Here is a 25,241-nt window from a genome sequence, read left to right on the forward strand (position 1 = left end):
AACCACAGATTGATGTTTTTCTCCCTCTCTTAGCCCTTCCCTTCCCTTTTCTCTAAAAATAAATACATGAAATCTTTCAAAAAGAGACTAGATTCTTGAATATTCTCTCTTCTTTACCAATTTTCAGTGTAATCTTGGGCAACTTACTGTACCTCCCCGGGCTTCATTTTCCTCCTCATGATAATATACCTTTTGAGAGTGAGTCGAGCTTGTTTTTCTGGTATCAATGTGACCATAGATTTCCTAGTGGAAAGAATTCATTGAACTTCAGTTTAACATGATTACCTTGTGTTCGGGAAGCCCTTTTCTTACAAAGACACGTATACACACACGTACTAACACATGTTCTCACAAACACATTAATACCCATGTCCCTCCTCACACAGCTATATAAACATACTTAATATTTGCGTGTATACATAAAAACCTCAGGGTACAAATACTAAGAACTATCTGCATACACATATTTCAAAATACAAACACACACTGTCTGGCTTCATTCTGCAGTAAGATATTTCACACTCAGGGTCAGTTCAACCCTCTCTATCCTGGTTTATAAGGTAATCTACTTTAGTTCTCTCAGCCTCTGGGTTCTATAGAGCCACGGGTATCAGCTTCATTGCCTTCAGTATCCAGCAAGAGGAAACCTCACTAAAGACAGCTGAAGCAATAAGGACAATTATCGTATACAACAAAGAATCCTGAGGTTTACAGTTCCCATGCTGATTGACTTAGTGGATCATCAATGTCCTCTAGAAGCCCAGTTCCTTCCCCTGTTTTACTCTTACATTCCCAGTATCTTTTTTTAAAGATTTTATTTATTTATTTTTAGAGATGGAAGGGAGGGGAGAGGGAGGGAGGGAGAGAGAGAGAGAGAGAGAGAAAGAAACATCAATGTGCGGTTGCTGGGGGTCATGGCCTGCAACCCAGGAATGTACCCTGGCTGGGTATCGAACCTGGGACACTTTGGTTCCCAGCCCGCACTCAATCCACTGAGCTACGCCAGCCAGGGCTACATTCCCAGTATCTTCAGAGTGCCCCTCAGTTCCACACCCCGTATGCCAATGATAATGACTTAAAGGCAGGGAACTGTGAAAATCCCACCACTTGGGTCTTTTTTTTTTTTTGAGTTTTGAAAATCTTTCCCAGAAGTCCCCTAGCTGATTTCTCCTTCTGTTTTATTGATCATAAGCCCATGACCTGCCGATACCTAAATAATCGCCTGGCAAGGGATATGACCAAGATGACTGGTCTGCTCACGTGCTTCTCAGCCCACAGGCAGTACTGCCTCTCGGGGGCATTGGGAATACATGAAGGCATTTTGTTGTCAGAATGGCTGGAGGTTACTACTGGCACTGACTGGATAGAGCAAGGATTGTAAGCATTCTTTGCAGTTCGGGACAGTACAGCACAACAAAGAATTATCTTTTCAAAAAACGCCAACAGCATCTCCCCACAATCCACACCGAAAAACACCACTTTATGACCATCCAGATGGACCCCTCTGGGGCCAGAAAGGATGTGACTACAAATGGGAAGGCTGAACATCGTTGGGATTCAGTTAGACCTGCTTCTTCTGACTGCATCCCTGTTTTGCTTTCAGAGAAACCATTCCTCAATGTGAGCTACAAGAGAAGCCGCGTTTATGAAGTGACAGCTGGACAAAGCGTGCTCAAAATGGGAGTGAGGGTGGATGCTTTCCCTCGCCCCAATGTGACCTGGTATGTAGGATCTTCTTTCCTGGCTGTTTTGGTTCCCCAGAGCCTCTTATTTCCCCTGCTTCAGAGCTCTTCTTTCAATACATCTTACTGAGAGCCAGTCATACAGTAAACCAAAAAAAAAAAAAAAAAAAGAAAGGAAAAAAATAAAGAGAGGGGGAAAAAAAGAAATACACTTTAACCCCCACCCTACTTTCAGGGCACTCACAGCCTCAAGAACTAGTGCTTTATCTCCTCCTCTGCAGGTTGGTTTGCTTGTTTCCTCTTTCCTTTATTGATTTCTCATGTATTGGGGAAAAATGAGTTTTGTATTCTGAAAAGAGAGGAGGAGATAAGGCTGGGAAGTTAGCCAAGGCCATTGTAGAATTCCGCAATCTCAAATTTGGAAGGAGCTTTGAAGGTGATTTTACCCAGTCTAATAAAGGCTGTTGAAGGGTAAGAAGTAATACAATAGAAAGAATATGGGCTTTTGAGTCAGACAAACCCCTGTTCCAATTCTAGTTCATCAAGTTACCCAGCAAGTTCCTTAAACTCTCTAAGATTTCGTTTTCTTTATCTGTAAAAGTTGGGTGGCAATGTCCTATGTTATAGAATTTTTCTGAGGAAGAAGTAATAAATTATTTCATAAAAAATCTCTATAGCTTAGTCAAGTAGTCAGCAGAGAACCATCGAAGGCCCTGCAGCAGCGAGTGAGAGATTTGAGGCTAACCTTTGGGAAGATTAATGTGGCCTTGTATGTGTCATATGGTTTTGGATGGAGAAAGACTGGAGAAATAGCTACCAGTCTACGCGGCTATTACAGCAATAGTTCCCACGAGACAGTGTACAGGCCTGCATCATCTGGAGGCATGGGAATATACAGAATAGATTTGGGAAACATTGTGCAGGTACAATCTTCGGGATTCAGTATCCAATTAGACGTGTGAATGAAAGCCCAAGGATCAGAAGCGCATTGCAACTTTCGAGTTTGACGGTATGTGAAACTGCTGCGGCTATTAACAGTCTGGAGCTACATGTTGAAGCTGGAAAATGGGGAGTCATCAAACTGGGAGTGGATAAATGCACCCAGGTGGGGTGCGCAGAGAGAAAGGAGTCCAAAGGCAGAATCCAGGGGAATATTTATATTGGTGGGATTGGGACTTTATTGTATAATTACTGATATTTACACAATACCCTATATATATACTCAGGTCCTTAGCTACTCTGAAATGTCTTATCCAAAGCCCCCTCTCTCCTTGTTTCAGCTGTCTGCTCAAGTATTTTAAGTGCTTGCTCAGTAGGGCACACAAATTTAAGGGGGAAAGAAATGGAAGAAGAGTCACTGAAGGAGAGGCAATGATGAGAACAATGTCCCAAGAGCTAGGGAGGAAGACCTGAACCCTGAAGCCAAATAGTCTAGAAGATCTGAGAGAGTCATGACAACTGAAAGACCACTTGCTTTGATACATAGGCTAATGCTGCTAAAATTGGAGAATGTGATTCTGAATAAACGTCAGGGAGAAAAATCCAAGTTTCAAGTGTTAGGGAATGGATGGAAAGTGAAGAAGTGGAAGCATGTGTGAGACCACTTTTAAAACGTTTGGACCATTAAGGAGAAGGAAGAGACAGGTTCAACCATTTACTACCACTGTGGCTGTACAACAGTGCTCCAGCCCGGAAATTTTATGGAGAGGATCCTACTGTTTTGCCCCTCCGTGCTGAACATGATGGAGCATAACCAAAATGCTCCTGGGGGAGAAAGTTGGATGTTCTAGAGGCTGACACTGTACTAACCATTCCTCCCCTGTTCCTCACAGGTACAAAGATGGCAGACCACTCCCATCAAACCATACCTTTCAGCCCGACCCCCTTAGGTACAAACTCACAATCCTGGAAGTGAACGTCAAGCATGCTGGCAACTACACCTTTGCTCTGAGCAACACCAAGCACGGGCTCTACAGAAACCTCACCATACAACTGATTGTCAATGGTGAGTTGCTGGGGCTTGGAATACAGGCAACAAATCCAGGCTCTTGTCTCTATTATGTTAGAAGAAAAAATTTCAAAGCAGGAACACAATACAAACTGCCTTGGCCATGCAGGGGCAGGAGTTTTAAAGGTGCTTTTTGGTCACTGGGTGTTTTCAGATTAGCTCTGTATGCTGATGGAATTTTCAGATCTTTGCTGAATTCATTTCCTATCATTTTCTGTGACCAAAGACCCTTACAGTTGGTCTCTTCATATTGAGAAATGTCATTGGAAGAGGGGAGAGCCAAAACTCCACCTTGGTACCTCCTACTGTACATAACAGGGACTGGAAAGAGGATCCCGTTACCTTCCGTGCCTTATCCTACACCCACTCCTGCTGATATCCCTGGAAAGTAGAACAAAATGATATGATCAGGCATTCTGAGCACAGCCCCCGCTGTCTGCTTCAGAATATCCTTACTCCAGTTCTATCTAGCGGCTTGAAAGCCTATGTGACTTGGCTAGCTTATCGCTTCCCCCAAACCAACGCTCTATTTTAGTCTCTCTGTTTCTGCATTGTCTTCCAGCAGAAGACCTTCCTGCTATTATGAGCAGCGTAGCTTACCTCTCACTTACATGTTGGGCTTCTGGTAAGGAAAAGGGAAGTGTGTGAGAAATTAGGAGCCATTCTTGGATAGACTGGTCCTTTGGGTTTTTTGTTTTTTGTTTTTTTTTTTTTTAACGCCTTCTTTCATTAGAGAGGAGAATAAAACGGAGAAGCCAGGTGGGTCCTTGCATGGCTCTAGGACTATGCCATAGTTTCTTTTTCTTCCCCATCTTTTTTTCTCCTCGACACCAAAGCTTTGCAAAGGAGCATGGGTTGAGGGGAGGGAAGCTTGCTAGACTCTTATTCAGCGTTTTTGTTTTATATGGACCCTAGATTATCTATGCTATTTGTCCATCTTTGTTCACTATGAATGTTTCCTAGATTTCTCTGGGTCTTCCAATGTCAAAAAGAGTAGGCTAATTTGAAGAACTAAAAATAGGTACCACCACTATATTCTCACCATTGCCATAATTGCCGTGATTAGAGAAGTTCCATTCTGGACATCTGGATAAGCACTTGATGCCCCTTTGTCATCTCTGCCAGTCAGACTTATCCCTTCTGACCCTGGCAGTCAGGTGGGCATGTAATGAAGGAAAGTGGACCCTTTGAACCTATTCTCAAACCCAGATTCTCTGACCCAAGCCCTTGCTGGCCATGTGACCGTAGCAATTCGCTTCACCTTTATGATCCTGTCTTATCACCGTTAAAATAAGCGTCATGAGATCCGCCTCACAAGGCTGCCATAAAAATCACGTGAGACAAATCAAGTCTCGTGCTTTGCTACCTGATTTCTTCATCTTGTGTCATGGCCTTCTGCCAAAATTGTTGAATATTAGTACTTAAACAGCATGTGGTAGGCATCCTAGTTCTCATGAAATAGTTTCTACACCAAATGTCAGGACATAGATCATTCTAACTAGTCCAATCAATGCCAAACTAAAACAAAGGACAAAATCCCACATCCCTACCCACCACTATCACGTTCTCTCCATTCCCTCTGTGCTGAACCTACTCTTTGGCTCAGGAGCTCACCAGTAAGATATCTGAAGAGGAAGGAAAGATGGCAACAAAAACCCAGTAATGCCTTCTAACCGTCCTAGGGGTTCTCTGGTCAAATGCTATGCAGTTTGTACTTTCTCAAGACCATGTTGCCTGTTTTTTTATTTTTCCTCATTGTTTTTGTCTTAGGCTTCCAACTGATGCCTTAGTGACACCACCTTATTAAACCAACTCAATTCAGAGCTTTTCAGGTCAAAAAAAATCTGCTCATGGCAGATAAGGACCTAAGGGGCTAGCCACCAGCTGTGATCTCTTTTCCCGTGTCCTTACAGAATGGCCTGACGAAGCTTTGTTTTCGCTTCTTATCATAATAGCACACACTTGCCTCACATAGTCCATTGATGTCCAGAGAAATAGTTGGTCTGCAGGCACGGAAGGCTGGGGGTATAAGTCTATAGTCTCTGCATTGGCTCCCTACACTATCCCTTGCTTACCCGAAAGGAAACCTGGGCACCGCTTTTTGGTCCTAAGAATTAGATTATAAGTCTGATGTAAGCATCCATACAGAGAGGGATGCATAGCCCTATACTAGGGCTATGGGGTACATGATTAAGGAATAACTACGGTTTTTCTTTTTAACCTGCATACAAGGGGGTACCCCCCAAAACTGGAAGTATTTTCTGGAGGGCAGCCCCTGGTAGTATAGGCTTCCCCCACTAGGTGAGTGTGCTAGGAACCCATCTGTAGCAGTGTGCCAGCTGGCATTGTTGTGAGAGGCTGCGTTAGGCTTCAGTGCATTTTTGGGGGGAAGAATTTTTCCACATGTTTGCCCATTTCGTGATGGGTGACTTATGAGTGCACCTTCCTATACCCTGCTGAGTGTTCAGCAGTTTTTGACCAAAAACGACATGACCTCTGTACCCCACCTACTCTATTCACCTGATCTCACCCTCAGAGGCTGTTTTATTTGTTTCCCTGGATGAAAAGCATCCTCAAAAGGAAACATTTTGCTGATTTGGAAAAGGTGAAACAAAATGCAGCAGAAATACGAAAAGGTCTCAAAAATCAACAAGTTCAAAAACTGTTTTGAACAGTGAAAAAAAAAACATCTTGATAGGTGTATTGCATCAGATGGAGAGTACTTTGAAGGTGAATGAAGTTTAAACCTGTGAGAATAAATACACTAGTTTTTTTTAAATAAACTCCTGGAGGGGTTGGGTCCCTCCTTGTATACTCTAGTAAAGGAAATGAAAAGCAACACAGCAACAAGCCTAGCAGGAGTAACCCGTCATGCCAAAAGGGAAAACAGTACTCTGAATAAAAATCTAGGACATAGGGGTCAAGAGAGAACAAATAACTCACTTAGGGTCACCCAGCTACTTCAAAGCACAGGATCATGTAATTCCACACCATTATCTTTTTCATGCTGAAGATGTGGGGAAAATGAGGTTTAGAGTGAGAAAGTGATTTATCCAGGATATCGCTCAATGTGCTAGAAAGCAGCGAGAACTTGGATGTAAATCTTCTCTGTTAGTCAAGTTAGAGATGAGTCTGTTATTTCACAGACTCAAAATAAAAATGACCGGGCAATGTGGTGCTCATGTTTCAGCGTATGCATGTATCAGATCACTATGTTGTACACTTGAAACTCACATAATGTTGCATGTCAGTTAACACCTCAATAAGAATTAGCAACAATATTAATATAACAGAGTAAATATAATAGTGTTTGCCCTAGCTGGTATAGCTCAGTGGATTGAGTGCGGGCTGTGAACCAAAGGGTTGCAGGTTTTAGTCCCAGTCAGGCCACAGGCCTGGGTTGCAGGCCAGATTCCCAGTAGGGGGCGTGCGAGAGGCAAGTACACATTGATATTTCTCTCCCTCTCTTTCTCCTTCCCTTCCCCTCTCTCTAATAAATAAAATCTTTTTTGTATATAAAATACTCTTTTTTGAAAAATTTTTATTTATTTTTTAAAGATTTTTTAAATTTATTTTTAGAGAGAGAGAGAGAGAGAGAGAGAGATCAATGTGCGGTTGCTGGGGGCTGTGGCCTGCAGCCTAGCCATGTGCCCTGACTGGGAATCGAACCTGTGATGCCTGGTTCGCAGCCCACGCTCAATCCACTAAGCTATGCCAGCCAAGACTAAAATAAAATACTCTTTATTTTAAAGCCAAACTATAAAACATAATGCCTTCCAGGAGGAAAATATTTAATGCCATGCTAATCCATTAGCTATCATTGCAAAACACTGCCTTGTGGTTTCTTTAACAATCACACATGAACCCATATTGATTTAATGATTTAAATAGGCACAGGCATGAGGCACCTGAGAAGCATTTTGATGTAAGCTATGAAGTCATCAACCATCGCAGATGATGCATTCATCAGCCACAAAACACAACCTTGAAAACTCCCATGAACTGCCACCTATGTAGCCTTCAATTTAAAGTTAAATCACAATAAAGTCTCAGCACCAAAAAGAAAATACAAAAAGCTATTTTTATAGGGAGTGATTTTTTTTATATGCAACTCTGTGATTTTGGAATTCATACTTTCGGGTTAGTGACCATATGGCCACCTTGAATGTCAAGACATTCTCTCAAAGCCTACTGCTTGTCTTGAGAGATGTTACCTTGATTGTTAAACGAGACTTTAGATGCTTAATCAGATGAAAATAGCATGTTGACCTGTCCAACTGTTTACACACACACACCCCATTATTAAGTGAGACCAAAAATATTAGGTGCTGAGTCAAAGACAGACAGACATATTTCTGAGAACTCCAGTCTTCAGTAGAGCACAGGTGGAGGAATGGGTTAAAGAGCTTTGGGCAAGAAAGAAAAACTGGAATGTGAGCATTAGTTCCTTGCAAAAGGCTCCTAGGACAAGGAAATGGTCAGAACGAAGAGGATTTCAATCAAGTTGAAGGGGGCAGCCCCATGGGAAGATTCCTGGGAGAGGCTGGAGGCATGTGCCCTACTGAATTAAACAGTGATCACCTGCTGTTCAAAAAAATAGACTGCATATCCACACAGCAAATACAGGACTTTTTTTTGCCCCTACAACTGTTTTTTTAATATTCTGTATTACTTTGTATTAGGTTCAGGTGCACAACATGGTGGTTAGACAATCATAAACTTTACAAAGTGGTCTCTCTCCATATTTTCAGGGCCCACCTGGCACCATACACAGTTATTACAATATTATTGACTATATTCCCTATGCTGCAAGTTAGATCCCCATGGTTAGGTTGCAACTGCCAATCTGTCCTTGTCAAGTCTCTCCTCTTTTTCACCCAGTCCCCCAAAGCCCCCTCCCAGAAACCATTAGTCTGTTCTCTGTGTCTATGAGTCTGTTTCTGTTTTGGTTGTAAATCAAATCTTCAAAACAATAATTTCTTAAATAGGTGAAAACTCTTAAAATTAAAAAATAAAAAGAACAACCATGACCTAAACAAGAGCATATATAACTACCCCGGTCAGTGATCCAGGATCCTTGTTGTTCTGCTGTTCCCAGAGTCTTGTTCTCATCCATATGGTCCGAGCCAGCTCTCTACCACCAAGTGGGGGGAAAGAGCTCCTGCTCTACCATTTAAGGACGAGATAAGGAATTTGCACACATACCAGCACTTGGTCACATGATCGCCCTAACTGTGAAGAGGATAAAAGCCATAGTCTTTAAATAAGCAACCATGTTCTGTTTTAAAATCTATTACTATGGATGAAAAGGGAAAGAAAGAAAAACAAGAAGTGCCTGCCATATATACTGGTGCACAAATATAGTTCAGAGACAAAGCCCGGAATTTTGTCCTCATGCTTCTGTCCTTGGCTGCAATTCTTTGATTAATGCTTAGCTTATATCAGCTTCAGACCTGGACAGGACTGTGTTCATATTCCTCGATGTTCTATGTCACAGTAACAATGAACAGGTAGTACTTGCTGAATCACTTGGTCGGCCCTATCATGCTGAGTTCAGCCACACAGGGGGACCAGGGTGCAGTGCAGAGCTGAGACTTTTGGAGCGTGTCTCCTGGGAAAGCTTGTGTCCAGAAATCAGATGGGAGGATGCGGGGTTGTGTGGCTACATTGCAGGGGGTAAGCACTCTTATCTCCCCTGCTAGCTCAGCCTGTGCTACCTGGGGAAGAGGAGACAGTGTCCTCCCTTATCCTATAGGCTTGAGGTGTCACCCCCAAGAGGAGACTGTTTGGGTACCCAGTACTCCCCAGCTCAGATTCATGGTGGAAGAGATAGTGGCTCAGAGCTGAGACAGTCAGAATATGAACCTCTTGGAGGCTATTGTCTAGGAATAGAATGAAGTGCTTATTCCCCTCCTGTGGACTCAGGTGGCATGACCCCCAATGGAAGATTCTTTTGATCCGTTCTTGGGCCCAGTGGCTCTGCCTAGCTGAGTTTGCCTCTGCAGAGGGATGGCTGGCTGCACCCAGCCTGAAACTGTAGCACACACCTCCAAGGAGGATTATAGTTGGAGACTCTGGCAGAGAATGAGTGGTTTGGTTCTGCAGTAGGGGCCACTTTTTCATTACCTCTGTCCTCCTGACCCTGGTTGTCCTGCCCTACCAAATTTCACAACTTGTGGAAATGTCTGTGGGTCACCTGAGCCCACTCTATAGTCTTTCTTTGGAGGGCTCTAGAGGAAGACCAGACAATCTCAGGTGGAGGCAAACCTCAGGGAACCTTGGACATTTTACATATCTGTCCCAGCTCAAAGCTGAAGGAAGCTGACCCTTCTATATGAAACGGCCCCTCCCATGCAGAACTAGGCCCAGTAGACCCAGCCACAAACAGTGAAGAGTGTGGTAGCTCCAAACAGGTAGCCCAAGGTCAGTTATATGCAATGTCTGAAACGACTTGTACCTGAATTGTGCCCAAGTGGATCTAGACTAAGAGAACCAGAGGTAGATTTCAGACCACACCAGAGGTCAACCTAACTAGCCACACAAGGGATAGACCTGAAAGGGGATTCCAGCAGGAACCAGACCCTGCTGGGAACAACTCCACTTCAGGTGCTGATCATGGTTTATCCTTATAGTCAACCAACGTGAATGGTTAATTCCACCCATGACAGGACCAACAGCATTCAAGATCCAACTACAAAAGGGGGTTGTGTGTAACTTATAAGAAACATTATTGGAGTACTGAGCTTAGATGATCTGGAAGATTGTGCCACTGAGCCCAACAAGACACTTACATCATAAACTATCCAAACAAGTTTGGGAGTTATAACACATCTACCTACACAGAGACAAAATGGTGAGACAAAGAAATAAACCCCAAATGAAAAAAAAAAAAAAAAAAAACAGGAGAAATACCCAGAACAAGAAATAAATGAAATGGAAGCAACCAAAATACCAGATGCAGAGTTTAAACTAATGGTTATAAGGGTGCTCAAGGACATTAGGAGAAGAATGGATGCTGTCAGTGAAAACTTAAAGAGATAGTGAACATTAAAAACAACATAGAAACCATAAAAAAAGAACCAGTCAGAAATAAAAATAGAATATCTGGAATGAAGAATACACTGGAAGGAATCAACAGCAGGTTAAATGAAGCAGAGTATCAAAGCAGCAAATTACAGGACAAGATACAGTAATCACTTAAGAGGAGCATCAAAATGAAAAATAATTTTAAAAAATGAAGAAAGTCTAAGGGAACTTTAGGACAATATCAAGCATAACGACATCTTTACCTTATCATTGAGGTACCAGAAGGAGAAGAAAGTGAGCAAGGGATCAAGAATCTGTTTGAAAAAACAAGGACTGGAAACTCCCCTAACCTGGTTAAGGAAAATGTCTCACAAGTTCAGGAAGCACAGAGTCCCAATCAAGATAAGCTCAAAGAGGCCCACACCAAGACACATCATAACTAAGGCTAAGGTTAATGACAAAGAGAGAATCTTCAAAGCAATAAGAGAAAAGCAATTAGTTACCTTCAAAGTAGTTCCCATAAGGCTGTCAGCTGATTTCTCAACAGAAACACTTCAGGCCAAATGGGATTGGCATGAAATATTCAAAGTGATCAAAAGCAAGGATCCATAACCAAGATTACTTTTCTAGCAAAGCTATTATTTAAATTTGAAGGCAAAATAAAGAGTTTCCAAGATAAAAAAAAAAAGCTAGACAATAAAGTTCATTAGTACCAAACCAATATTGCAAGAAATGTTAAAGGGTTTAAGAAGAATGAAAAAAAAAAAAGAAATCGAGAGAGAGAGGAACATTGGTATAAAGAATAAAATCGCAATAATTAATGCCTATCAATAATAACCTTATTTTTAAAAGTATATAAATAATAACCTGAAATATAAACACATTAATCCTCCAATGAAAAGAATTAGGGCAGCTGAGCCCTGGCTATTGTAGCTCAGTGGATTGAGCATGAGCCTGCAAACCAAAGTGTCACCTGTTCAATTCCCAGTCAGGGCACAAGCCTGGGTTGCAGGCCAGGTCCCCAGTGCGGGGCACGTGAGAGGCAACCACACAGTGATGGTTCTCTCCTTCTCTCCTTCTCTTCCCCTCTCTCTAAAAATAAATAAATAAAATCTTAAAAAAAAAAGAATTAGGGCAGCTGAATGGATAAGAAAGCATGGTCCATATATATCTCATCTACAAGAAGCCCATAACAGAACAAAAGATACACACAGGCTGAAAGTGAGGGGACAAAAAAAATAATATTCCATTCAAATGGAAATTAAGAAAAAGCTGGGGTAGCAATACTTATATCTGACAAAATAGACTTTAAAACTAAGGCCATAACAAGACAAAAGAACATCATAACATAAAACTAAAGGGATCAATCTAACAAGGCAATATAACCCTTGTAAACATATGTGCACCCAACATAGAAACACCTAAATATATGAAGAAAATCTTGGCGGACTTTTAAGTGAGAGATGGACAACAAGACAGTCACAGTATGGGGTTTTAATACCTCACTGTCATCAATGTACAGATCTTCCCTCAGAAGAAATCAACAAGGCAACAGTGACCTTAAATGACACATTGGACTGATATTTACAGAACATTTCATTCCAAAGCAGCAGAACATACATTCTTCTCAAGTGCATATGGGACATTCTTAAAGATAGATTCCAATTCAGGACAAAATAAGTTAATAAATTCATAAATTCAAGATGACTGAAATATCAAGCATCTTCTTGGACCACAATGGTATGAGACTGGAAGTCAGCTAAAAAGAAAAAAAAACCTGAAAAATATTCTAAGATATGAAGACTAAATGTCATGTTATTAAACAATGAATGGACTAACAATAAGATTAAGAAGAAATAAAAAGTTACATGGCAACAAATGAAGAACATACAATAATCCAAAATGCATGGGACACAGCAAAAGCAGCCCTGAGAGGGAAATTCATAGCATTACAGAACTAACTCAAGAAGAAAGAACAACTCAAATAAACAATCTAACCCTATACCTAAAAGAACTAGAAAAAGAATGACAAAAAATCCCAGGGTAAGTAGAAGGAAGGAAATAATAAAGATGAGAGAGAAAATAAATGACATAAAGAATTAAAAAATACTATAAAAATCATGAAATCAACAGGTGATTTTTTTGGAGAGAGAAACAAAATTGATGAATGTTTAACCAGACATATCAGGAAGAAAATAGAGAGGACCCAAATAATTAAAATCAGAAATGAAGGTGAAGAAGTAATACACCAAATAAATACAAAGGATTATAAGAAAATACTGTCCTGGCTGGTGTAGCTCAGTGGATTGAGCGCAGGCTGGGAACCAAAGTGTCCCAGGTTTAATTCCCAGCCAGGGTACATGCCTGGGTTGCAGGCCATAACCCCCAGCAACCACACATTAATGTTTCTCTCTCTCTCTATCTCCCTCCCTTCCCTCTCTAAAAATAAATAAATAAAATCTCAAAAAAAATTTAAAAAAAAGAAAATACTGTCAACAAGTATATGCCAACAAATTGGACAACTTGGGAGAAATGGATAAACTCCTAGAAACATACAATCTTCCAAACTCAATCTGGAAGAATCAGAAAACCCGAACAGATGGATAACAACTAATGATACAGAAGCAGTGATCCAAAAAATTCCCAGCAAACAAAATCCTGGTCCAGATGACTTCATAGATGAATTTTACGAGACCTTCAAAGAAGAATGAATACCTCTCCTTCTCAAATAATTTCAAAAATTCAAGAGGAGGGAAGATTTCCCAAGCTCTTTTTACAGAACAGCAAGATCCCAAGAACAAAAACCAGATCAAGGCACCACAAACAAAGAAAACTGCAGGCCAATATCCCTGGTGAACATAGACACTAAAATCCTCAACAGAATATTAGCAAACCAAACCCAACAATACAGTAAAAAGATCACACACCACGATCAAGTGAAATTCATTCCAGGGCTGCAAGGTTGCTATAGTATCTGCAAATCAGTAAACATGGTACATCACATAAACCAAAAGGAGGGATAAAAATCATGTGATCATATTGATAGATGCAGGAAAAGCATTTGAGAAAAATCCAGTATCTTTTTATGACCAAAAAAAAAATGTGAATAAGGCCATATATGAAAGACATGCAGCAAACGTGATACTCAATGGGCATACTACTCAGCTGTAAAAAGATGGAATATTGCCACTTGTGATGACATGGATGATCCTTGAGGATATTGTGCTATGTGACGTAAGCCAGTTATATATGTGGAATATAAAAAAACACAAATAAACAAAATGAATAAAACATTGTACAATTTAAAACAAAATGACCAGAGAAAAGAAACACAAAATAAAACTGAACAAAATTCATCATTGGGTCAGTCCTCTTTCCCCCTCCTTCTCCTTATGAGTTATTTAAGACAGATTGGCATCAAAGTCAAGGTCAGACAGGCTAGATGTTTCACTGTCTGTTCCCCTCTCCCAATTCTTTGCTTTCTGCACCTAATTAGTGTCGGAATGTTCCATGGGTCATTAGGAAGTCTGCAGAGGTAAGTGGGTCCAGGAAGGCCTCTGGAATTAGCAGTTTAGCTTTTTCAACACTCTTCCTGTTCCTCTCAGTGTCCTTCCTTAGCTAGAGAGACGCAAGTAGCTGTCACGCACACCCTGGTGGAATGACTCTCTTGGGCTCAAATGGAGCTGAAGGAGCCAGTCAGCCAAGGGGGTGAGTGCCTAGAAAAACTTTGCGGGAAGGCCTGAGCCAAAGTGGCGTATTCAGAACAAATATGCATCTATTTTCTCCTTGAACATTACAGAATCCATGTGTACTTGTGACCCAGAGCCTTACGTCTCAGATGGACCTTAGGAATCCCCTGCTAAGTGTTGCATGCTGAAAAATTCACAAAAGCTATTTCTGTAGCCCTCAAAGGAGGTAGACAAGATGAGGGATCAGGGGAATAAGGACAGGGATTTTGCCAAAAATCCTGAGTACTATGTGTCTCGACTACTTTTTAAATCTCTCTCTCTCTCTCTCTGTCTCTCTCTGTCTCTCTCTCTCTGTCTCTCTCTCTCTCTCTGTCTCTCTCTCTCTCTCTCTCTCCCGGCTTGGAAGAGAGAGGCAGCAGAAATAACAGGACTCTCCTTTCCGTCACTCAAAGAGTTACTCTTTTATGGCTAATTTTGCCTTGCATATACATACCATATGGTCTTTATCATGTCATCTATTTTTAAATTTTATAACATGTTTATGTATTTTTTTTATTTTCCTCATCAAATAATGATGTTTCTTTAGGAACATACTGCTTTAGCAAGATTATTTTTAACTTTGAAAATGCTGAACAAAATATGCAGCATTATCTTTTTTACGACACTTGAAGTGCATGTTTTATTTTAAATTTTATTTTTTCCAGCACAGTTTACATTCACTATTATTTTATATTCGTTTCCGGTGTACAGCATAGTGGTTAGACAATCATGCTTTACGAAGTGATCCTTGAGTATTTCCACTCGTTTACTGATGGGCACTTGGGCTGTTTCAAAATCTTGGCTATTGTAAATAATGCTTCAATGAACATAGGGGTGCCTATAGTCTTTCAAATGTGTGTTTTAGGTGTCTTTGAATATATATATATATATATATATATATATATATATATATATATATATATATTTAGAAGTGGGATTGTTGTCTCATAGGTAGTTCCACTTTTAGTTTTCTGAGAAAACGCCACACTACTTTCCACAGTCTGCATTCCCACGAACAGTGCACCAGGTTTCCCTTTTCTCCACAACCTCACCAGCACTTGTTGTTTGTTGATTTAATGATGATGGTCATTTTGACATGTGTGAGGTGATATCGCAGTGTGGTTTTACTTTGCATCTCTCTGATGATTAGTGATATTGAGCATCTTTTCATATATCTATTGGCCATCTGTAAGATTAGTGTCTATTCAGGTTCCGGCTTTGCAGCTAGACAGCTCTGAGTCGGTCCTACCTCTGCCACTAGCTGTATGGCCTTTGTCAACCCATTGATCTGTCTGAGCTTGTTTTCCTTGCCTTAAACGTGGATAACTCTAACTGCATAATGGAATTTTAAGGATTAACCAAGGTAATAAATGTAAAGCCTTATCACAGAGCTTTGGCACATAGTAGCCGCACCAGAAATGGCTCTGGTCTCTAAGAATGCAAGCATGGCATCATACATGGAGCTTCACGCAGCTTTGGAGTCTGACAATTCTGCTGCACTGGTTCCTAGCGGTGTGACTTTCGGCATGATTTTAACTCAGAGTGCCAGCCTTCCTTTTCTTTGAAATAAGGAAAACAATACATATGTCTTAGGGTTGCTATGAGGATTGAGTGAGTTCCTGCATTAAAATACCTGGCAATCAGAGTAAGCCCCAATAAGCAGCCACCTCTTTTAGCATAAACAAAGTAACAGGCTGACATCCCACAAATGTTGTTTCCCTTCTCTCTTCAGAAAGCAGTCCTGGTCCATCAGGTAGTTCAAGTTGTCTGCCATTTGACCCCTGTGCAATCTGAATTTTTTTTTTCTGATCTAAATACAAAGCTTTCCAAATATACTTTTAAAAACAAATCTCCCCATCCGCCCCTGCAGTACACATAATGAGACACAATTAGCTGACTTCTTGATTGGACTCATGGGGTTCAGGCTTGCAGAAAGCATTGCTGTTGGCATCTTTCCCATGGTTCTTTGCACACTCAAACTATATTTATTACCATTCTAGCCTCACTCAATAAGGTTACTATTTGAAACTGACTGAAGAAAGTGGGTGGGCTTTCTCCAAGTTCGCTGGTTCTGTGGAACCTTGAAACAACTTGCCCCAACTTAGTTATGTTGAATTTCAAAAACAGCTACAGCCTGGATTAGTTTAAGCAATCACTGGTGGCTCTCTGGGCTACCAAGTTCCCACCATGATGGTGGTTAGCTTACCCAACCATCTTGAGGGATATAAATATGACATCTATTTGGAATAATTATGTAGGAACTAGCCTTCTGAGTCATTTGGGGCCCTCTTGACATGTTTGTGATTCAGGGGATGATAAAACAATGGTGGGAAATGGGACACTTGTCACTCCCATGTGCCTGTGAATGCATTTAAAACAATGGACCCCCGTGGCTGTGAAAAGAGTAGGTATTTGGTCTTGACCTTCCACTGTCTGCCCGGAGCTCTGGAAGCCATGTGCAAGAAAGCCAAGAACTCCCAGCAATAAAGGAGCCTTTGTGCCAATATTCTTATACAAGCACTGTCTTATTTACTACCTGGCATAGTATGTAACACCTAAGAGGTACTCAAGAAAGAGTAACTGAATGGGTTAATAATGCTGTAGACTCAAACGGCCACAAAAATCGGTGCTGAAAGAGAAACAATAACTATTTAGACTCAATCCACCCCCAGTCTGGCAGATTGGGTAGCTCTCATCCAAGAGAGGAGTAGACTCACTCAAGGTCACAGTTACCTAGCATACCTGCCCAAACATTGCAACACAGATATGCCTGAAAAGCTGGATGTGTTTATAGTAAAGGGACTTACAATTACGATCGACAGAAGATATCCCTTATGCTAGAATTTTCAATTGTGCTTATATGAATGGTCAGTAAATGTTCCAGAGCCTTGAAAGGTAACACTAGACCTGCCAGGCTTAGTTCTCTGCCTTTATAATTTGTGTCCAGCTTGATTTTTTGTGTCACCTATGCATTCATCCTCTCATTCTCCTGTATATTTATCTTTTCTTCAGCAAACACCAGTCAAAGGCAGATCTTCTTAATTACTCCCACAATCCCTTTGGAAGGGAGCAGGTCAATGGTCCCATGCCGAATTGAAAGACAAAGACTCCAACCATGTTTCTGACATGTCAGTCATATGTCTCTTCATTCCCAAGTCCTTAATATTGGAGCCAAGAGCGCACTCAATGAAGCGGGGGCGGGCAAAAAGCTCTGAGATCATGGAAAATTAAGACAATACGCGTTGATCGTAAAATTCATTTACCAGAGGAAATCCGGTGACTGTCCTCATTTTACTTGCTTCAAACAAAGGAAAGGGAGTAGGACAAGGAAATTGTGTGAAGGGGAGGTGGGACTTGTCTCTGAATGGAGCCAGGAATAGACCCCTTCTATTGCTAGAAGTAGTCATTGTGAGGACCACGCTTTCAAGGGCAGTACCGCTCTCAGCCAGAGACACACATTTATATAAGCTGCTCTTTTCCTAGAATTAGGGTGTTTCAGAGGCTGAAAGAGCTAACTTTCCAGCCTTCCCACTCATATCTAGACCTACGTGTTGAGCTGAGTGAGGTTGAAAACCCTTTTCGAGTTTGATGTGACAGCCACAGGAAGCAGAAAAGGAAAGATGTTGCTGGTCTTTGTGTAGAACTAACGTTGGTTAGGCCTGGGAGGGGAGAAGTAGGAGGGAGTGGGAGAGAAAATGAAAGGCAAATTGCCAAGGGAGAATTAGTGGGCAACAGTTTGTATTTATAATCCCCAGGAAGAAAGCGTTAGTCAAGGATGAAAGAAGGCTGGTTAGCCTGCCTTCTATTTCCTCATGCCAAAAGTTTTTACTGTGAAAGCCCTGGCTGATGTAGCTCAGTAGACTGAGCGTGGGCTGCAAAGCAAAGGGTCGCCAGTTCGATTCCCAGTCGGCATATTCCTGGATTGTGGGACAGGTCCCCAGCAGGGGGCATGCAAGAGGCAACCACACACTGATGTTTCTCTTCCCTCTCTTTCTCCCTCTCTTCCCCTCTCTCTAAAAATAAATAAATAAAATCTCTTTAAAAAATGAGATTCCTGCAAATCAGGTAGAAACCTATTATTGTTGATTTTCTTAAATCCAAATGCAAACAATAAATGTCACTGACAGTAAAAAAAAAAAGTCTATTGTTAGCCTTTGTAATTAAGTTCAACATATAACTCTTGGGCACTGACCTCGCACCCAGGGTGCAGAGGTAAACCTAATGTCACTCCCACCATTAGCAAGCTTCCAATCCAAAAGACTATTTTGAAATACACACCTTCTACCATTTGGGGTCTTGGGTTTACTTCTCTTCAACAGGGCTCTATTGTGCCCACTAGAGGCGAAATATTTAAAATAATCACAAGTAGGGCACGAGCACTTACCAATCAGGTCATGCTTTAGTGCAGGCATGCTTTAGTACAGAGGTTATTCTTGGGTCAGATATTAACTCTTGAGTTGCTGGGTCATGGGAGTGACACGGGGGAAGAGCCTATTCATGGGGAGGGACCAGGGTGTTGGTGGTGAGCATAGGACACCTAGGAAGTTGGGGGCAGCAGCTATTTATAAACTGATGTAGAAATATTTCAATATTCTAACCATTGGGATTCCTGTACTGGAAATACAGCTAAACTAGCAGCCCTGGTGTGGGGCCTTAATCTCTGTCATTTTCTCCTCTTGTCCAGAAAAACCTAAGATCTATGAAAAGGATACAGATTTGAAGAACATCCAGCCGATACTCCTCGGCAGTGAGAACACCCTTCGCTGTACAGCAAGTGGCCTGCCCGTGCCATTCTTCATGTGGGCCTGGGAACCCTGCAGCCTAAAAGACGAGCTGTAAGTGACCTGCACGCCAAAGGACTCTACATGGTTTAGACCGCAAGTGGCAAACACGAGGCCCATGGCCCAAAACTAGCCCTCCACCTTGTTTTATCCAGCCTGGCACCAGGCGGCAGCGCTGAGCTCTCACTTAACTGTTCAGGAGTTGTTACGTTTATACCGTCCTAAAGTTACATTCGGCCCTTTGAAGGCAACTGCGAGGCTGATGTGGCCCCGGGTGACAATGAGTTTGACACCCCTGTCTAGACTCTCAGATTTACTGAGCTACACCAGAGCCTGGCAGTCTTAACGTCTTACCAGGAGATTTTCTCTTTCATAGGATATGGCAGGTGATGCAGTGGTCTTGGAATGGGGCCTGGGAAGCTAAAAGAAGAGTTAGTACTCTAACAGCTGCCCGAGTCCAAGTTTTGTCCAGTTCCTTCCAAAGTCACAGCCTCACATCAGAGGTAGAAACAACGATAATGGTTCACAGGCCCAGGAAATTTACATTTAGATGGGGATTGAAGATTTCAGTGGGTGAGGGACAGAACAGGGCAGGTTTCTAAGTATTTGTGATTGCATGGGGAAAAAAACCAACAGTGGGCTTGGAGAATGGACATGTCTCATCTGTTTGAGAACTGCCTTCGTGATAAGCCTGATTAAGGAGGGTAACCGCACAATGGGGAAATCTGTCAGCAGATCGCTTTTGTAGATCATAGAACACTCATCTGGCCTCCTGTGATCCTGATGCAGGAGGTGAGACAGGGGGTCCTCTCCCCCACTAATGAATGGAGGTCCAGAGGCTAAGGGAGAAAAATAACCCACTTGTCACAACACAGAAGTTAATAGAGACATCATGACGAGAGCCAGGCATCCTGACTCTTACTGCTTAAGAGCTTCCAGTTATTAGAGCCCTACTACATGCCTGGGACATATTAGATATTTTGATTTTTGCTTTCTGGCAATAGGCTCTATTTCTAAGTGTCTCCTTCAGCCCCCTGGGGACCATGAGTCACATGTGGCCCCTGTAGGAATTAGAAAACATAAAAGGAAAATTCAGAGAGGTGAAATGAATTGGCCCAGATCCCAGAGTAGGCAGCATTTAAGAAAACTTCATCAGTGCTCATCCACCCCCTATCACAGAACCTCCCTACAGGCTTGACACATGTGACAAATTATCTGCTGTGTCATAACTCTGAAAGGGTGAGGACAGTGCACTCAGGTTTCTGTTGTTGTCTGAAGGATGACATATTAGCTGATTGGGGAAGTCCATCTTATTAACTCACTGTTGCACCATGCCAAAGGTTGAGTGTTAGCACGTGGTAATGAATGAGGCGGTATCACTATCACTAGGAGATAAACTCTGAATGGGAACGTCTAGGGAATCCAATTTGGAAGGCCTGGGAATTTTGAATGTGGCCTTGGTTTGGAGGAGAATGTAGGGGCTATAGTTATCAGACCAAGAGCTGGATCTTCAAATAGAAGGCGCTGGCAGTCTGTGTCTCACAGATACTGTCCGGCCAGCTCTCATAAACCAGCTCCACTCAGCTGCTTCCTGTCTACACATAGGTCCTTAGGGAACATACATATCTCTTCTCAATAGGCACCACGATAAGATTCGTGTGTGTGTGTGTGTGTGTGTGTGTGTGTGTGTGTGTGAGAGAGAGAGAGAGAGAGAGACAGAGAGAGACAGAGAGAGAGAGAGAGAGAGAGAGAGAGAGAGAGAGAATAATGGTGGTTCTATCTACTTACTTACTTTGGTACCGGCCTCCCTCCTTTCCTTACTGCGACACTCTGTAATTCCCAAATCACACTTAATTGTTCTCACTCAGCTAAGATGCAGTGAAGCCAGTTATAGTTTTTGCACCTTACAATTTGGAAGAAAAGTGTGTAGGGAATACTTTTCCTGGGAAAATGCCTTTTCCAAATGCCTCTCCTAACAAATTTTCTATTATGTAGACAATTATTGACTACTTACTTTATTCTAGAAGCCACACTAGTCCATGTCTCACATCTATATGAAAATTGAAGGGAGCAAATGTTAGGCGTACCATGAGCTTGTTTAGAGATTCCAATTTAGATGGTACACGAAGAACAAAAAAGGAGTATGATGAGGGCAAGATGTACTTTGGGTAAAAAGAGACATATTTTGGCAAATAAAGGGCTCTTTATAAGGAAGAAATGTTTAACCTCAGACTTAAATAATAAGGAGCCAGCCATGCTAACAAGTACTCAACAGAAATATAATGCAAGCCAGCAGTCTAAGCCACATATGTAACTTTGAATTTTCTAGTAGCCACGTTATGCAAATTTAAAAAAGTAAAATTGATTTAATATTTCACCCAACGTATCCAGTCCATATCAAATACCAATGAGCTATTTTTAGTCTTTTGCATATTGTCTTTGAAACCTTCTATGTATTCTATCCTTATGGAACATCTCGATTTGGAGTAGTCACACTTCAAGTGCTTATTAGAATGTCCAAATAAGTCCACGATATAACTAATATTAGTTCCACTTAACAGCTGGGGAAACTGAGTCTCAGAAAAGAAGTGAGCTGCCAGAAGCCGTACAAGCTAGCATTGCTTGGGTTGAATTGCAGTTTGGCTGAGCATGAGTGTGGTACCTCATGATTCCCTCTAGTGATCTGCTTTCCTGGATGTCTTGGCGCCCCAGAACTACTCTCATGGGCCTCTCCTCTTTGCTTAAGGTTCAGAGTAAAAGAGTGTATTCAGGAAAAGATACCAATAAAGGAGAACCTTACAGGGCTTCATATTCTGTATCAGCCTAGAAAAATGGGTATGACTTAATAAGAATAATACTTAGTCTCATGCTCATGGACCTCTGGGCACACGGGCCTACTTGCCCCTTTATTATATCAGGCATGCTCCTAGCTCAGGACCTTTGCACTTGCTCTTCCCTCCACCTGTTATTGTCTTCCCCCCAAATCTTTACGGCTTACATTTGATTTCTTTTAGGACACTGTGCAAATGTCACCTCCTCCAGGAGGCCTTCCCTGACCATTTTGTCTTCTAAATTAGGTGACTTCTTACCCAGAATTCTCAGGGTGACCTATTTTCTTAGACCAGAAGATACGCTATCTCCAGTATTTGTTATGCTTCATACCCTGTCTAGTGACAAGATTGTAAATGCAGTCTCACTCTTTCTCAGGTGTATGGAACGAGGCAAGCGGATCCATCTTTCCAATGAGACTCTGCAAAGCGATCTGCCTGTAGGCAACAGGATCCTGTCCATTGAGGAGATGACAGTGACAAATGGAGAAAAGACAAAGGTAAACCTCTGGGAGTTGCTGTGGTAAAAGTGACCTTACAAGCTGTGTGTGAGTGGGGCTTCTATTCAGCCACTTGGCGTTAACATTCCAGGAATGCCCGAGATCTAGGGTCTGGTTGAAGACTATTGATTGGGAAAAAAAAAAAAGCTTTAATAATGATGTCGCTTTTTCTTAATTTAATTTTTTATTTTTTCAATTACAGTTGGCATTCTTGTATTTTATGTTAGTTTTAGGTGTACAGCACAATGGTTAGACATGTACGTAATTTATGAAGTAATACCGCTGATGAGTCTAGTGTCCATTGGGCATCATACATAGTTGTTACAATATTATTGACTATATTCCCTATGTTGTTCTTTACATGCTTGTGACTATTTTGTAACCCCAAATTTGTGCTTCTTAATTCCTTCACCTTTTTCACTAAGTCCTCCAACACCCCTCCCACCTGGCAACCCTCAGTTTGTTCTCTGTATCTAGGAGTCTGTCCTTGTTTTGTTTTGTATTGTTTTGCTTTTGTTTATTTTGCTCTTCAAATTCAGCATACAAGCGAAATTAGACAGTACTTGTCTTTCTCCATCTGACTTATCTGACTGAACATAATACCTTCTAGGTCCACCAGGTTGTTGCAAATGGCAAGATTTCATTATTTTTTATTGCTAGTAACATTCAATTTTATATACATACATACCGCATCTTCTTTATCCATTTATTTATTGGTGGACACCAAGGTTGCTCTCTTATCTTGGCTATTGTGAGTCATGCTGCACTGAAGGTAGGGCTGTGTATGTCTTTTTGAATAAGCACTTTTGTTTTCTTCAAATAAATATACAGACGTGAATGGCTGGGTCATAAGGCAGCTCTATTTTTAATTTTTTGAAGACTCACCATACTGCTTTCCACAGTGGCTGCCCCAGTCTGCGTTCCCACCAACAGTGCAAAAGGGTTCCCTTTTCTCCACATCCTTGCCAGCACTTGTTGGTAGATTTGTTATGATGGCCATTCTGGCAGGTGTGAGGTGGTATCTCATTGTGGTTTTACTTTGCATTTCCCCAATGATTAGTGCTGTTGAGCATGTTTTCAAATGACCATCAGCCATCTGTATGTTCTATTTGGAAAAATTTCCCTTCAGGTAATCTTCCCATTTCAAAATTTGTTTGGGTATTTTGGCGTTACATTTTATGGGTTCCTATATTTTGGATATAAATTCCTTTTTGGATGTATCATTTGCAAGTATATTTTTCCATTCAGTAGGTTGTCTTTTCATTTTGTGGATGGTTTTCTTTGCTGTGCAAGAACACTTGAGTTTGATGTTATCCCATTTTTTAAATTTTTAAAATTTTGTTAGCCTTCACAAAGGAGACATATTCTAAGAAATATTGCTAAGACTGATGTCAAAGAGTTTACTGCCTATGTTTTCTTCTCAATGTTTTATAGTTTCAGGTCTTAAATCCACTTTGAGTTTATTTTTATACATGACATAAGAAAATGATCCAATTTCGGTTTTTGCATGTATCTCTCCTGTTTTCCCTGAACTGCTTATTGAAGAACCTGTCTTTGCCCCATTGTATAACCTTGCTTCCTTTGTTCTAGATTGAATGCCTGCGTAAGTGAGGATTTATTTCTGTGCTCTCTCTGTTCTGTTTCATTGATCTCTATGATTGATGCTGCTTTGATTACCATAGCTTGTAATGCAGCTTGAAATCGGGGAGTGCGATACCTCCCACTTTGCTTTTTTCTCAAGGTTGCATTGGCTATTCAAGAGCTTTTGTAATTTTCTATAAATTTTATGATTAGTTGTTCTAGTTCTGAGAAGAATAGCATGTTTATTTTAATAAAGATTGTATTGAATCTGTATATTGCTTTAGGCTATAAGGACATTTTAATGATATTAATTCTCCTGATCTATGAGCATGGTATATCCTTCTCTTTATTTGTATGTTCTTTTTTTCCTTTTTTAAAATTATATTTTAATCGTTGTTGCGATTTTGTATGTTCTTCTATTTCTTTCTTTAGTGTGTTATAGTTTTCAGAGTATAGGTCTTTCTGTTCTGTTTACATTTATTACTAGGTAGGGAAAGGAGGAGAAAATAGGGCCATCTGTAATAGTGTCAACAATAAAAATAAAGCTAAAAATAAAAATTATTACTAAGTAATTTAGTAATATGATGCTATTGTAAATGGGATTTAAAAAGTGTCACCTTGTGATCATTATTTTTTTTATTGTTGACACTGTTACAGATGTCCCCCATTTACATCCCTTTGCCCCTGCCCCCACCCCGGCCTCATATTGTTGTCTGTGTCCATGGGCGCATCTACATTCTTTGGCTAATCTCTTCAGGTCCCCTCACCCCACTCCCCTCTGAGATCTCTCAGTCTGCTCCGTGCATCCCATACCACTGGTTTTATTTTGTTTGGCAGCTTATGTTGTTCCTATGTCCATCTATCCATGCTGTCACAAAGGGTAAGGTTTCCTTTTGATGGCCAAGTAATGTTCCATTGTATATATGTACCACAGCTTTCTTTTCCACTCATCTACTGATGGGCACTTGGGCTGCTTCTAAATCTTGGCTATTGTAAATAGTGCTGCTATGAACATAGGGGTGCATATATTCCTTTTAGTTGGTGTTTCAGGATTCTTAGCATAGGTTCCCAGCAGTGGGATTGCTGGGTCAAAAAGCAGATCCATTT

General features: G+C 41.2%; 1 protein-coding gene across 1 annotated transcript in view; it reads left to right on the forward strand.

The window, feature by feature from the left end:
* LOC114505286 (vascular endothelial growth factor receptor kdr-like) overlaps nt 1–25,241 on the forward strand; it is a 168,143-nt gene that overhangs the window by 70,835 nt on the left and 72,067 nt on the right. The window contains exons 8-11 of the mRNA XM_028523177.2: nt 1,604–1,721; nt 3,515–3,687; nt 19,129–19,279; nt 22,433–22,553. Of these exons, the coding sequence (XP_028378978.1) occupies nt 1,604–1,721; nt 3,515–3,687; nt 19,129–19,279; nt 22,433–22,553 (563 nt within the window). The remainder of the gene's footprint in view (nt 1–1,603; nt 1,722–3,514; nt 3,688–19,128; nt 19,280–22,432; nt 22,554–25,241) is intronic.

The sequence above is a fragment of the Phyllostomus discolor genome, chromosome X, assembly GCF_004126475.2.
Source record: "Phyllostomus discolor isolate MPI-MPIP mPhyDis1 chromosome X, mPhyDis1.pri.v3, whole genome shotgun sequence".
NCBI classification, from domain to species: domain Eukaryota; kingdom Metazoa; phylum Chordata; class Mammalia; order Chiroptera; family Phyllostomidae; genus Phyllostomus; species Phyllostomus discolor.